Source organism: Gymnogyps californianus, chromosome Z (assembly GCF_018139145.2).
Source record: "Gymnogyps californianus isolate 813 chromosome Z, ASM1813914v2, whole genome shotgun sequence".
Classification (NCBI taxonomy): domain Eukaryota; kingdom Metazoa; phylum Chordata; class Aves; order Accipitriformes; family Cathartidae; genus Gymnogyps; species Gymnogyps californianus.
In genome coordinates, this window is record NC_059500.1 from 65933491 (window position 1) to 65948350 (window position 14860).

Sequence of the window (14860 nt, forward strand, 5' to 3'; positions counted from 1 at the left end):
CATTAAAAATACTAAGTAATGATACTGGCTTTTCTACTGTCTTTTTCTCAAATATGAACAATCATCAAGTGTTAAGTGTTTAGACTTTAGTATAGTACTTGGGAAGAGTTACGTATAACTTCCTCAATCTACAACTTGCTCAAGGGGAGCAGCGGAGGGGGAGGTGCTGATCTCTCTCTGGTCACCAGCAATAGGACAAGAGGAAATGGAATGAAGCTGCATCAGGGGAAGTTCAGACTGGACATTAGGAAAAGGTTCTTCACTGAGAGGGTAGTCAGTCACTGGAACAGGCTCCCCAGGGAAACGGTCATGGCACCAAGCCTGTCAGAGTTCAAAGAGTGTCTGCATGATGCTCTTAGTCATATGGTTTAGTTTTAGGCAGTCCTGCAAGGAGCAGGGAGTTGGACTTGATGATCCTTACAGGTCCCTTCCAACTTAAGATATTCTGTGATTCTACAATAAATCCATTTTGCAACATGGCCAGAACTGAAGTTCAACTTGCTTAGCTGGTAGTCACTTAATTTTAGTTTTTCTGATTATCAAACATTGACAAGGGTTCTGACATTCTTTCCTTAACTAGAATTCAGATTGTTATGTCAAGCCTTCAGGCAAAAATCCCACTGCCATGTAGCTGGGATCTCCAGCCTGGGATACTCTTAAAGTATTAATATTAATTTTCCTCCAAGACCTGAGCAAGGCTCAGTTCTCATTCAAAACACAGATACTTACAAAATCATTGCAACAGTAATGCTAAGAGGCTGGAACGCTTTTACAGAAAGTGGAAGGGCTAGATTCAATGCCTCCAGCACCCTTGGAAATATTCCCCCCCATTTTCCTCCTCCTCAAGTAGAGCACTAATGGTCTACCAATTTTACGGAACAGAGGGAAGGTACTTTATCCTGTACTTTTTCTGTTGTTAATACTTTGAGATCAAGATTGTCTATGGAAAGCTGAATCCCCCACACGCAATATGTACAATACGTACCATTTTTTTCAGCAAAGGCGATGGCATCTTCTTTAGTAGCGAAAGTAAGAACCATGTTGGATAAAGGATCAGCTCTGTAAGAAATCAGATGACAAATTTTAAGCACATTTGAAATATTAAACAATTATATCTGTATCTCAAATGCTAGTCAAATGCTGTATTACACAACTTTTCGTAGTACACCACCTCACAAGCCATTCAAAATCCCTTTCTTTTTAATTATTTCCAGGATTAACATTTACTTTCTGCACAGTATTGTTTCACTCTTTCAGTCTGTTAAACTTCACCCCCAACTCCTTGGAGAAATTAATGTTTAAAGTTTTTTATTAGACAAACATGTCTATCCACCTGCTGAGGTTACAGTAAGTGCTCTGCAACAATCTTTTTAATTTTTAAAGCTGTGTAGTCCCTCTCTTTTTGGAAGATCAGGAGGCTTAAGGTAATTTTGAACATTTCAAGGAGACTAGGAGTCTGTAGAGCAGCTAGGGGAAGAATAATCTTATACAGAAAAGAGCAGAATATCAAAGTGCGCAGAGAAGGAATTAATCAGAGACTGAAAAGTTTGTAAAAAACCTCAAGAGTTCAGCTTTGGCTGAGGTCACATGACCTCCACAAATTATTCCAGTACAGCAAGCAGATCACAAGCCACCACTGAAAATGAAGCTCAGAAACACAAACTGCTAGCTAACTATATACACAGTGGTTAGCTTTAGATGATCAGCTATTTCTCAACTGCATTTCTGAAAGGAATCAAACAGCAAAAAGCTTTTTACAACAGATTAAAATCTCAGTTAAAAAACCAAACTGCCTTATTTGTTGCTATAAAAGCTCAATTTAAGAACAATGACAAAGGATGAAAAAAATAGAGTTCTAAAAATTAATCTACAAAACTTTTAGAGAAATAAGATACTGGTTGTAGCAGCACAATGATTAGATAATGCTTCCCTGAGACAACGCTGCACATAAGCCTGGGAGACAACCGGGAAGACAAGACCAAATTGCAACAAACTATTGAAGGAGCTGCCTCTCAACTGTTCTCTCTTTGAAGCTAGAAGGGTAAATGAAGAGAAAAAGCAACCAAAGATACATTGAACTCTCTACAATAAAGGACAAAGCCTGTGATTGGCGGAGGGGGAGGGGAAGAGGGGGAATCTAGCTTCCAGCAAAGACAACAATGTAATTTTATCCGATGTACACGTGGAAAAATGGAGTTCACTATATATCCAATATATTCCCCAATAAAAAAAAAAAAACAAACCAGGATAAAGGCAGAAATTACACTTTCACAAGCCACTAAGATGGGCTCTCTCAAAGACATTTAAAGATTTCTCTTATAAAGGCAGTAAGGAGAATTAGGAACTAAGAATTAGTCCATGACGTGATCAGTGGAGAACCAAGTGACCCAAATATATCGCAATATTGTGACAACTTTTGCTTATCGTTCTCTTCCAGGACTGGGGTTGGAAAAATCTTCTCAACACTACTAAGTGGGAACAAAGAAGTTTAAGTCTGAAGTGTAGTGAGGGGCTGGTGCCTGTTCAGTACTGCAAGGCTGGTGAAAACCTTCGACGACAGAGTTTGGAAATGAGGATTGTACAGAAATTATTTGTTCTGTTTTCATGTGGGATCATCTTTCATCCAATCTAGATACAGGTTTTAGATTTCTTTCCATAAATGAGCTATCCATGTGTTTACGTTTGTGATAATCTGTGAGCAAAGTGGAGTTCAGGATGGTCAGCATGATGTCCTGATATTGTCAGCGATAGCAGGGCTGCAGGATTTCCTGTGCCTGCCCTAAACTGTCTCATCAGTCACTGCAAACTGGGATTCCACATTTTATTCTCTTACGAGATCCTGTACAATGGAAACCATGCATTTCCCATGTTTCTTTGTTTACAGCTTTGTATTAAAAGATGTACTCAAGAACTATCCATAGGCATTCCCATAATGAAACCACCTAATTAAAGAAAAATGCCATGGGTTCATTTTATTTAGATCTACAACTGGATAATTTTCACTGAAAAACACTATATCCAAGAAACAACAAATGCAACAAAAAAAGCAAACGAGATGGTAAAATGATAGAAATATAGCAAAGACCTACAGGTAAACAGGTATATTGAGTTCAGAGGAAAAGGGCTCTAATCCCTAGACCCCGAAGGGCTCTAATCCACTAATCCCATTACATTATTCTAAAGTAAATGGGAAAACTTTTAAGAACTGTTCTTTGCAGAAATTAAATCTGAAGAGAAGAAACTCTTCTTAGGTATTTCTGGGTGTTGAATGGTAATTTGAAATTACCAGAATGTCCACTAATAGTTTTTGCAAGAATTCCTTAAAAAATGAACAGATGCAAACCAGTTTACAAAATCCTTAACCTAGCAGTGTCAATTCTCAACACAGCACTTGCTTTTGGCCTACCTGGAGCTTGCTCAAGCAGGAAATATTCCTTTCCCTACCCCAAAATAAAAACGCATGCAGAGATGGATTCATTCAAAACAGCCATTTCTTTTTAAATTCCCACAATAAGCTCACTCCAGGACAATTTAACATACAGGTAAGCCCTTAATACCATGGCTCATTTTTCTAAGTGGTTTATTTAGCATAAATGGTTATAAATGTCAGAAAGGTTAAAAGCTATTGTTTTGGCTGAGATCATACAAAATCCCACCCAGAAAATAATTTGTCTAGGGAGGTTAAAGTCAGCTAAAAAGCAAAGGCGGATTAGAAGAAAAGTTAAATTCAACCTGAACTAAAGCAGGTGTTACTGGCACCTGCTACAGTGTTATAATGTGTGCAGTGGTATAAACAGACCATACTTTAGTGGCTAGACACTTGTGGGGCACACAAGACAGGAGGGAAAGGTATACTGGTGGTCAACAGACTATCACTTAATTAATTTAGGCCCTGTGAAACAACCTGGTCATTACTTGCTAAATGTAGTAGCTACTTGCAGTAGTCGAGTCATCTAAGGCATATATGTATTAAATCACTGAAATCTTATCCTCTGAAACAGCAATTTAAATATGCTTAAGACGAAATGGTGAAAAAACCCAGGATGTGCTTAAGATGAGGTCATTGTTACATACAGGCTTAAAGTTTTAAAACAGGTATTTTAACAGACTATTTTAATACAATTAATATTTTAATTTATATTCAGTATTTTTTCTTGTCTAATGATAGTTGAGCTTGGCTTCCCTAATGCTTTGCAATACCAATACAACTGAGATGTTATAGGTTATGAGCCTGCTCAATTTTTTACGGGAAATCAACATAACAGGAAGATTTGATTTCAGAGTTATTTTGAACTAATGCTTCTGGATACATTTATTTTATAAATAAATAAATAGAGAAAAAAATCATTCTGTGATTGGATTTAGAATGTTAATAGATCTCAAAAATGCATCCTCAAATTATTTCATATTTAAGTTTTTTTTCATAGAATTTTGTGTTCTTTGATCATAAGTGTTAACATGACTGCAGCCAGACATTTTCAATACACATTGTATCCTTTTTGAAGTTTGAAAAATAATCTCTAGTGGTTGATTTTTGTTTATGTAGAATAATTAACTTCTCTGAATATGCCTCAAACAAGACAGCTTCAAATCAAAACTACAATATTATCAGCAGAATTGCTGGCCCAGTCCTCACAGTTTACGGGAATTCTAACCACATTGTAAAATGCAGGTAGTATATTTATATAGGGGAAAAAGAATTAAAAATTAGCTGTATCCAAGTTATACTTACATCTCCAAATTATAGCATATTTAGCTAAGATTAGTACTTTTCTGGATCTTGGCGTATTTAAGAGTTTTTACTACTAATATTACCAACATTGAAACAAACACTGTAGTATTTTAAATAGGTTTGGGGTTTCTTAATTAGTTACGGCTCCTCATTTCAGCTCTTAGGGATATTTATAAAACTTTGTAAAGAAAAAAAAAATCCAGACATTAAGTATTGTTATTTTATGTTTAACCATATCTTAAAGATGCGCCTGAGAGCTGAGAAGGATTTACTGCGTCACGTAACTAATAACCTTCTTTCCCCAATGCTGCCATACAGTAACATCACCACAAATGTAATCGTCGAAATTTCTGGTTGTTAACACTTTTTTCAAACTCTTCCAGATGACGTTGTGAGCTAAAATCTGCTTTTAAACATAACAGATCATTAGTCATATGACTAACAAACCCAACCACTTAGTGTAAGTACTGTTAAAACACAAGTAGACTTACAGGTAGAAAGGACATTTCAAACTTAAAATTTACATGACTAGTAAGAGCCAAATATAGAAGAAAAGTATTTCCAAATTCAGTAACTACTCACGTAGATGCCCAGCCCATTAAAGGGTTCTCCCAGCGCTCCCTGTTATCAAATTCCATCTTCCATTTCTTTGTATTGTTAACTCCTGCCTGCATTGCATTACGTGCTGGAACAAAAATGTGAACTCTTCTGGTTTTGATGTGCTCCTCTGGAACACCAGTTAAAGCAGTGATATCCTATGAAAAACACAATGGAACTTGTTAAAAAAGGGTTCACATAAAAGGGTTGTAAAATAATACTGCTTATGCTTTTTACATAATTTCACGTTTTATTTTTATTTTTTAAGTTACAAAAAGAGAAAAAACCTGCAGAAAAGTATGTTAGGAGTCCAGTTGTATAAAAGTGAAGCTGATACATGTTGGGACTGCTATCATACTGCTTCCCCTGGCTGAATTAGATTTTGCATGGATCAGTTACCTCAACCTGCTCATCTCCCAGACACAACTGCTAGTGCCAGAGGAAGGACAGGACATTCCCTCCCATCCTCTGACCACAGCTGCAAAGTCAGGACTGCTCCAACTTGCACCAGCTAAAGCAAATGTGGAAATGTATAAACTCTTCTTTCTCTCAAAGCAAATATTAGAGCACAGACTGAAACATCGACAAATCCTGAAATTTTACATTACCATTAGGAGCCTAAACTTCATATGAACAGGACTATTCACCAAAATCCTAGCCAGCCAACTATGTGCTGCAGTGTAAGTGCTTTCACTTGGGCTTAAGTCTGTATATAATTAAGAGACACCAAGATCCATGCTGACTCAAGAAGCTATGCTTAGCATGAAGGAAGAGGCAGGAAGTTATATTTTGCACAATGATCTATTGATTGTTTGAGACTGCACAGCAGGTACTAGAACTCAGCTCTCTTATTTCTCTAACCATTAGTTATTACATAAAATTGACCCCCTCGTCGTGTTTCAAGCTATGAATATCAGCTTTTGAGAGTCCATTTTTCTGTTGATGCTCAAGATCAAGAGAGGAACATTTGATATTGGTAACATTCTTCGGTATTTTTGTGAAGGACAAAAGGATTCAGGAGATTCCAACCTTCAAAGAAAAAAAAAAAAAGGCTTGTAACATTGTATATAGTCAGTAGTAGGATGCCCTCCTCCCGTAAGGCTTGGCTTGTGAGCCCTCAACAAATAAACCTAACAAAGATAAAAATTGAAGGATCACAAGAACAGTGTAAAAATATTAACTGACTTTAACAAAGAATAAGATAGGGAAAAACCTCACAAGAATTGCTGTGAAAAATTACCCTCAGCAGCATCTGATATAATCAAAGTGAACTTTCTTGCTAAAAACTAAACAGTAATTACACAAAATTAACCTGTCAGTTCACCCTAGTAGAGTCAAGAGTGAAATCAAACATCAAATCCATCTCTAAGGATGCTAAACTACTCCTGTTCCTTACATACTTAAAAGGCCAGTGGGAGCTCCTTGGTCTCCCTCCCTGCCCTCCCCTCCCCTCCTCTCTCTAAGAACAAATAGTAAACTGGTAAAAGTCAAAAAAAGTGCAGCAAAACTTTGGGCATATTGAACTCATCTTGCCAGTACTGCCAGGACTTGAATTAAAAGGCAAACAAGTTTAAATAAATCACTGTGGCTTTACATGTCTGTAGCTACTAACTTTATGGGATTTTGTTTTGTGGCAAACTTAAAAGCTCTTGGTGCTGTCACCAGATCATCCTTTGAAATTAGACAAGTCTCGTTTTTTGTTTTACTTCAGAAAATAAATTTTGGGAGATCAGTCCCTCAAAACTACACAAGGGAGCAAGTTTAAAGCATTTGACTCGTATTTACAATTAGAACAGCAGGGGAAACAAACAAGCATGCACACCAATTTTCCAACTTCTGAAATTTCTACCCAGACTATGAAAAGAAATGCCAAAATATCTTAAGAATTCCGTTATAAATGCTTTCATTAGGACCAAGTAATGTTTATTTTTAATATGAGTCTAGCAGTGATATGAAAAAGGAACACTACCAGTCACTGGAATGTTGCAACGCGTATGTAAAACACCTCCTGACAGACTGGCATTTCTGACTGCTGAAGCTTAAACCACAGTTTTAGAGGGAAATAGCTTAAAGTTTTCTTATTTGAATTGGCAAAGTGCTTTGTTTAACAAAAAGGGTTTTTTACCTGCAGTAAAGTTTGGTGGGGCTTCAATGTTTCAGCTTGCCTATTTAGAGGAATAGGCTACTATATGAGCCTTTATTTCTGTATTTAACAAACATACCTACTGAGAAAATATAAGAATATTCACAAAAAATTTATTTTCCCTCTCTGAAACAATGTGCTACATGCAAAAATTCTGGGTTTGTTATCATCAAATACCTCCAAATATGCAAGCTTCAAAATAGCTCAATTTATGAACTTTTTTTAATATGTTATTATTCTTGGCAACTCATATGTCCATTATGAATTTTATGCTTCAAATTTAGAGGTTTTTTAATTGTTCCAGAATTATCTGGAATTATTAAAATAAGATACTATGTTAAATAACATTACAGACACACACAATTTCCTCTTTTGAAGCCTCCACACCAGAGAACCATAAAAATACTACATATTTGTGCAGACAGAACACAGTCTAAAAAGAGTATTAAAAACCTGCAAATGCTATATTTATCAGACAACCATAGTAAGAAATGCCTAGACTTGTTCATCTGGATGAAAATAAAACCAAAACCCCAGACAAACCATAAGTCCCTTCAAGCCACGTTTTTTCGGGCACTCGGCTCCAAATCAAAGTTATTTCACTAATAATATAGGATTCATCTCATAAAAATCTTTTCAAGGTGAAAACTAAAACCTGCCTACTTTCCGAAACTAAAGTATCTACATGGTGTTGCTAGCTCTTCATACTTTGATTCATTATAGCTAAAGTTTCCATGCCTTCTGGGAATCTAGCAATTGTTTATTGATATCTTCCCCATTTTAAAGCTGGCAATTGAACAGACAGTTGTTAGGACAATGAGTTTCTGGTTTCTGAAGCCCAAGTTGTCCTGACATAAAATCACTGTTTTTACTTGCTGTAGACATGTAAGGTACTGTAGCATAGCTGAGCTGTTGCCAAAGATATGGAATAAAAAGGCTTGGCATCTATCACATACTTGACACCTAAAGAGCACAGAAGCTCTAAAATTCCTATTCCCTGTAGGCGCACTCTTAGTCTAGACAAACTGATTTCTCACACTTTTAAAATGCATTACAACACTCTATTGTGATCATTTCATCCACACAGCTCCAGCTAGTGACAGAAGAACCTGTCCTTTAAGCGACATTTCAATGGGCTAAAGCTCCCGCTCCAAGATGCCATTAAAACAATATAATACTTGAAAAGAACTATGCTGCACTGGGTTGAACTCTTTACTGTGTCTTCAGTGCTTTGTTCTGAGTTCAAGTTCTCATTGAAACTACCTGTGAACCAACTTTCCAAAACAAGGATTTTTTTGACAGCTGGTTTCACATTACTATCTTTTTTTTTTTTTTGAAGCGTTCCTTACTGAATTTTACTATATTAGCATATTAAAATATTAGTGAGGTGTTTGGCATTCAAAATTCTAAATAATAAGGTGACAATCTGAGATTTGAACTGTATAGGTTTGCTTTACTAAAGATTAACAACCCTGCTTCACATTTTTAACACAGGCTATCATCTAAAAGGTGCACGCTGACATTCTGTTTTTCTTAATATATATAGAGGGGTTTTTTTTTTTAATAGCAACCTCTGAAATTTTTTGTAATTCAAAACAATTAAAATACTCATTTTGAGGCATTTTGGCTCTTCTTGGAATAAGCTGAGAGGGACAAACCACTTTTTTTAAACAGTAGAAATCACATCAAATTCCTTAAAAATGAAGAGGACGTTTTGTCTTTATTATAACTTACACTATTTAAGAACACTTGTCATGGTCTAAAGTCTGGTGAAGCTGTTCTGGAAAGAGTAATAAAAAATGATAAATGTGCTATATAGCAGGGAGAAAAACTGGTTCACAGAGGCAGTGTCAATGAAACAGCAGTATTGGACATGAAGAGGACTTTTAAAGGAAAGGAGAATTTCCTTCTTTTAAGTACTCCACTAATAGCACAAATTCCAAAGGGGACAAGAAATGCAACTCTATAATTCAAGGGAAAGAGACAAAATGATTGAAAGTATCTCTGAAAACAAGTGTTTTTGAATAGATGGGTCAGGTGTGCATAAAGGTGTCATGTTTCTCCTGTGACATTTCTTTCCATGCATAGACAAAGACTGTACATAACCACTATCAACTATCTACTGTTTAGCACCCCCCCGCTTTTTTTTTTTTTAATAAAGGAAACAGGGAACAAGCAATGGGAAGTTGATGTCAAAACGCAGAAAAACCTCCCAGCAAGCTTCCAGCAACCACCCAGGATTTAGAGTCTTGCTAGCTGCTCTCTTTTCAATACCAGAATTTCACACATTTCAATGACCATTATGACTTCAAAGAATCAAATTTTCATCATTGTCCGTCATCTGCCGGTTGATTTGTATAAAGGAGTTCTTCTGCATGCACTCCAGACAAAGGGCTCCTTACTTTCGTGGCTATATATCAAGTTTAAAAGTTCTGTTTGTGACAGTTGTGTCTGTGGTAAATTAGGGTAACACTGAAGGAGTGCAGCTGCTCTGCAGGAACCTCCTTTTTGGCATCATTTCACTTAAATAAAAACTGAATAATTAGCTTCTGCCTTTATTAAACCGCAAAAATGCCACTGGCCTTAGTAATTACTTCCGGTTGCCCCACCTACTTAACCTCAATAGTTTACACTTGTTAGAAAGGAGGGAAAGTAGAAGTTTTCTGTACTTCATAGGAGTTTACAACAGCTTGCTCTCTTCCCCACCCCCAACATGTTTTACCAGACTAAGTGCATAAAGTTTTGCTATAAATTCATGTTGCAATACACTTTCTTTAGGAGCTGTTATATCAAAGCACAGAACATCTTGTGTAATACCCACAAAATAGCTGCTGTGAAAGAAGCTTTTTATTTAGTGTGCTCAGCTGCTTAGGCTGTAAGTCAGGATGAGAACATTTACGTTTCTACACTTCAATACGGTATTTTTGAAACAAATGTAAGAGAACAGAATCTACTATGCAAATTGTAAGTGAAAAAATGGAGCAGAATGAACTAAACGTGGTCAGACAACATTTATCTAACAGCTACAGACGTAACAAGGGGAAAAAAGCATATTTGCCCTTAGGAAACTCTGTATCACACAAAATACAGTTTTCTTTCAGGCTTCACAATCATTTTGCATTATCACAGTCATCTGTGAACAACATGGTTTTACCCATAACATGTTCTCCCATCTAACCATCCTGCAGAACAACTAATGAAGAAGTTGAGAAAAGCAGTGAAAGAACTGTATTTTAAAAAAGAAAACCGAACACTGTAAACAGGAAACAAGATTCAATAATAATAGTGATTGCATGAAAGCTTCTATTTAAAGAAGATCTCTTTCCATAGGCAGTTTTGCAGAAAACACTAAAGAAAAACTGGATATGGAGAAAAGGATATGCTGAAAAGTGGGTCTAACAGAAGCAGAAATTGTCACATTGCTGGAATCAACAGAAGTCCATCCTAATAGTTTTTAGACTACTGACTGCCATTATGCAAAGGAGGCATCAGCATCCCAAAGTCCAACATCTGCAAGCGCTGTTAGCTTCAGCAAACTCTATTAAAAAAAACCCTTGTATTTCACAGCTGAGGAGATATTACTCTAACAGCCACGATGGCTAAGCATTCGCTGTTGTTGCAAAACCTCCTTGAGACCTTCCCTGTTGTCCCACTGCACAAAGGCTCAGTCCACTTTCCCAGTATTTTGCATGCCCAATATTATTGCATGCTGCTTGCATGAGATACTACAAACATAATGGCATAACACATCCCACACACCATTAAACCAACGTCACATGGATTTGTTCAGAGAGAACACGGTGAAAGAGTAAACAGGAATAATTGATTGGACTTCTAGAAATTCCAGGTGCTCTCCACAAACTGGAACACGACTTCACACTAGTAAGTAGAAAACTTCCCCCTCACCATCCCTTCTCTCACATCTTAAAACACTTATAGTCTGCATTACATTCCCAAATTTTGCATTCACATTTGTCTCCTGCAAAAGTTATAGAAAGATTGTATTTATAAAAGTGATTAACAGTAAAAGTTACGGCAAAAGCTGCTAAGTTGTGCTTTTGGTGGTTTAAACCATAATAACTAAAAATAAAAATCTCAGATTTTGCACCTCTCAGTGTCCTGACAAGCCTCAAAACAGAGAGGCATTTTTCTTGACAAAAATGCAAAAAATACCTATCATTCAGCCTGCATTCTTGATGGACAGGCAAACAACATTTTAGAAATTTAAAAATTAAACATTTGAAATAAGTTTAAGTCCTGCTTTCAGCACAAACTGATATTTCATGCTCAGTATAGTTTTTCTGCCAAGCAAGAATCAAAGAGCAAGACAAAATGATTATTTAATTATTAACAATGTATTTTTTTCCTGTAACAGTGTGTCTTGGTTTTGTAAATGTTGTCTGGGTAAATATAATGAAATTAAAGAGAAGGGGAATCAAATACCTGGGTTTACACTTTGCAGTTTCTCCATATGACTGAAATTAAGAAAATCATTATTAAATGGAGGAAAGTAGGGGCGGTCAGGGGGGAAAAATATATTTCGTAAAAATAGATTGATGTCGCTACTAGTAGTCAGAGACGTCAATGTGGTCATGACATTCTTCAAATTGAGGAAATGATAAACAGCGTGCTTATCTTGAACAAGGTGGAAAAAAAACTCTGAATTACTTACAGAAAATCTTGTAAACTACTTTTTCTTGTAACACAGCAAGATTTTATAGAGAACACACTTTCTAGAACTCATTCAAAGCATATGTAAGCAAATCTTTTGCTTACAGACACACAAGTGGCTCGGGTTTTTTTATTACCTGCAGGGCATTTAAAAATACAGAGTTTTCTACAGTGCACAACTTTCAAGCATTCCACAAGAACCTCACAATCCTCAGATTAAAAAACATGCAAAAAAATCAATTAATTAAGAATAAGACTACAGCAAAGTTTTTAGACTGTAAACTTTCAAATAAAAGGAGAGGCAGTCTTAGTTTACCTGCATTTAAAAAAAGAAAGAGGATAACTGAAGAATTGAAATAATCTGATTCCTCTTAGAATACTTCACGGTTATGGCAACGCTCTACTGCTTTACTACCATAAGCAACTGTTCTTAGAGATACTATTTCTCAATTGGAAAACAAAAAAACCAGGCAGGCAGGAGCTTTAAAGGAAAGAAGACAGAAGTATTAGCAGCTAGAGCCCACCTAAAATAGACAGCTTTGTACTGATTCCCCTGATAGTTCAATTTTGTATATACTATTAAATAAATAGTATATTGTAGTTCACTTGTAGCTCAGTGATGGTATCTTCTTTCAAACTAAATTTATTCAGTTTGCAGTTCTGATTATTTATGCTATACTCCTAGCACAAGTCACAGTAAGGAGATTGGCTTGCAAAGCTAAACATAATATTTCAAGAATATTTTGGTGAACTATTCACTAAAGAGGACTGTTGAGCTTACAGTCTATAAAATGTAGTTTTGATCATGGACACCCAAAGCCCCAACCAGCAGCTCAGGGTGGGGTCTTCCATATCTTCAGTGAGAGCCAAAATTCAGGCTACTCTTGCACATTGGGAATAATTTCTGTATTTTTTGTGTGTTTCTGATGCCATTTTAGTCAAGTTCTTATTTTTAACATTCATTAAAAGTTACCTGTATTTACAAAATAAACCATAAGCATATGACTTAAGTGAATTTTGTAAAGTTACTGTTTTTCAGGAATTCTGTCAGGAACAAGAAAATTAATAGTTATGATCTGCTTTATGCCCATTTGAAAACCTTACAAAACCTCCTTTAAAGTACCCATTAAGAAATTTTCCAAATAAGGCCCAGGCAGAGTTCCCAAATAGGGGCACTACTTGTTTCATCACCTTCACCCTTTGGAGGGGAAGTGGTCTAATCTGTGTTAAATGTGTGACTGGGGTGCCTTTTCTCAGTTTTATGGAAAGCTCCCTTACCAGTTCAAGCTGCAAAAGACCCAAGGGAGCACGGCATTCAGAGCCTAGCAGTGAACTGGGACGGTACTTAGACATAAGCAGTGCAATTGCTGCTGGGAAGCAGGAACACCTTGGTCAATTCACACGCTAATCTGGACAGCAAATATCCTAAGGTCTGAGCTGTTCAAATTTGGCTGTACAGCAAAGTCTTAAGACTTGATAACTCTACTAAGATTTCCTATGATGAAGTCGTAAGAAAGATTATCACTACAGTATACGAAACATCCATTGTGGATTCAGTTTTAACTAGCTAACAATCTCCCTGGGCTGGCAGCTAGAGCAAAGAATACTAATTTTTTTTTTTTTTTTTATTTCATTACCATGCATTCTGGTGTCCTTCTTCTTTCACCTCCCACCTACCTATTAGTTCCCTATTTAATGGTAGCTGTGGAACACCATTTAACTTTAAGGGTTAAAATTTAACAAACTATTTAGGCTTTTATTAAAAAAAGACATTCATTAAAGGTGGGGGCGAAAAAAAGCAAAAAGTAGCATTTTAAAGTTTAACTTGACAATACTGTCACACTAGTGCATGGTCTGCTACTAAGAACAATATCGAGAAATCCTGAGTTCAGGTAAACCAATGCTTGCCTTCATTGTGATGCATGTTCTCTATTCTTTACATCTCCTTTAGAAAGAAAGTGATTTCTGTAACAGATCTTTGCCACACAGTAACAAGTGGTGTGAGACATAGGGGAGAAAAACAGAAGCAAATCCCCAATCAAGAAATGCAAATTTAGAGCAAAATCCCTATTGGTGCAGGCGTTTTAGAAGAAAAGTTGCATTTAAGAAATTACAAGGAAGCCAGACCTGTTAAAAGCTGTCCCATACCCTAATGCAAGATGTAATGCTTCTATGTAATATGCATGGACTTTAAAAGTTGAAAGCAAGTGCTAAATAGTGTACATAATTTCCATACACAGCAGGTAGTGAAGCAAGAAAAGAACTGACACAGTTACCCTTGTTAAAGAGATGCACAATAGAGAACTGTTATGCAGTGTTAGCATACTGAAGGTCTATGCATCAGGGATGTTGCAGCTATTAACAGCTTAAATGTTCACTGTATTTTGTTAATTAGTGCATACAGCTTTTAAGCCTTAAATGTGTTTTAGAAGGTTCTTTTCTAACAGTAACACATTATTCCCTGGTGGGGATGGGAAGGGTTGATGGGGCTTCAACTGTTTCAACATCATCAACAAAATACACAACTTAATACCACTGGACAAAATCAGTTTCTTTAAATTTATCTATATGGTTAGTTAAAATGGAAACTTTCTACAGTCTCCCTCTAAAAAGCTAAATCGTAACTAGAATGTATCAGTGTTACTTCACAAACTGTTTTTAGCTTGTTCTATCTAGAAGTCTGTTGCTGTAATTTGTACTTTGGTCTTTATATTCTT

At 36.3% G+C, this 14860-nt stretch overlaps 1 protein-coding gene across 1 annotated transcript in view; it reads right to left on the bottom strand.

Moving 5' to 3' along the window:
- NDUFS4 (NADH:ubiquinone oxidoreductase subunit S4) overlaps nt 1-14860 on the bottom strand; it is a 49596-nt gene that overhangs the window by 3639 nt on the left and 31097 nt on the right. The window contains exons 3-4 of the mRNA XM_050913268.1: nt 5315-5487; nt 986-1059 (exon numbers count right to left, since the gene is read on the bottom strand). Coding sequence (XP_050769225.1) covers nt 986-1059; nt 5315-5487 — 247 coding nt within the window. The remainder of the gene's footprint in view (nt 1-985; nt 1060-5314; nt 5488-14860) is intronic.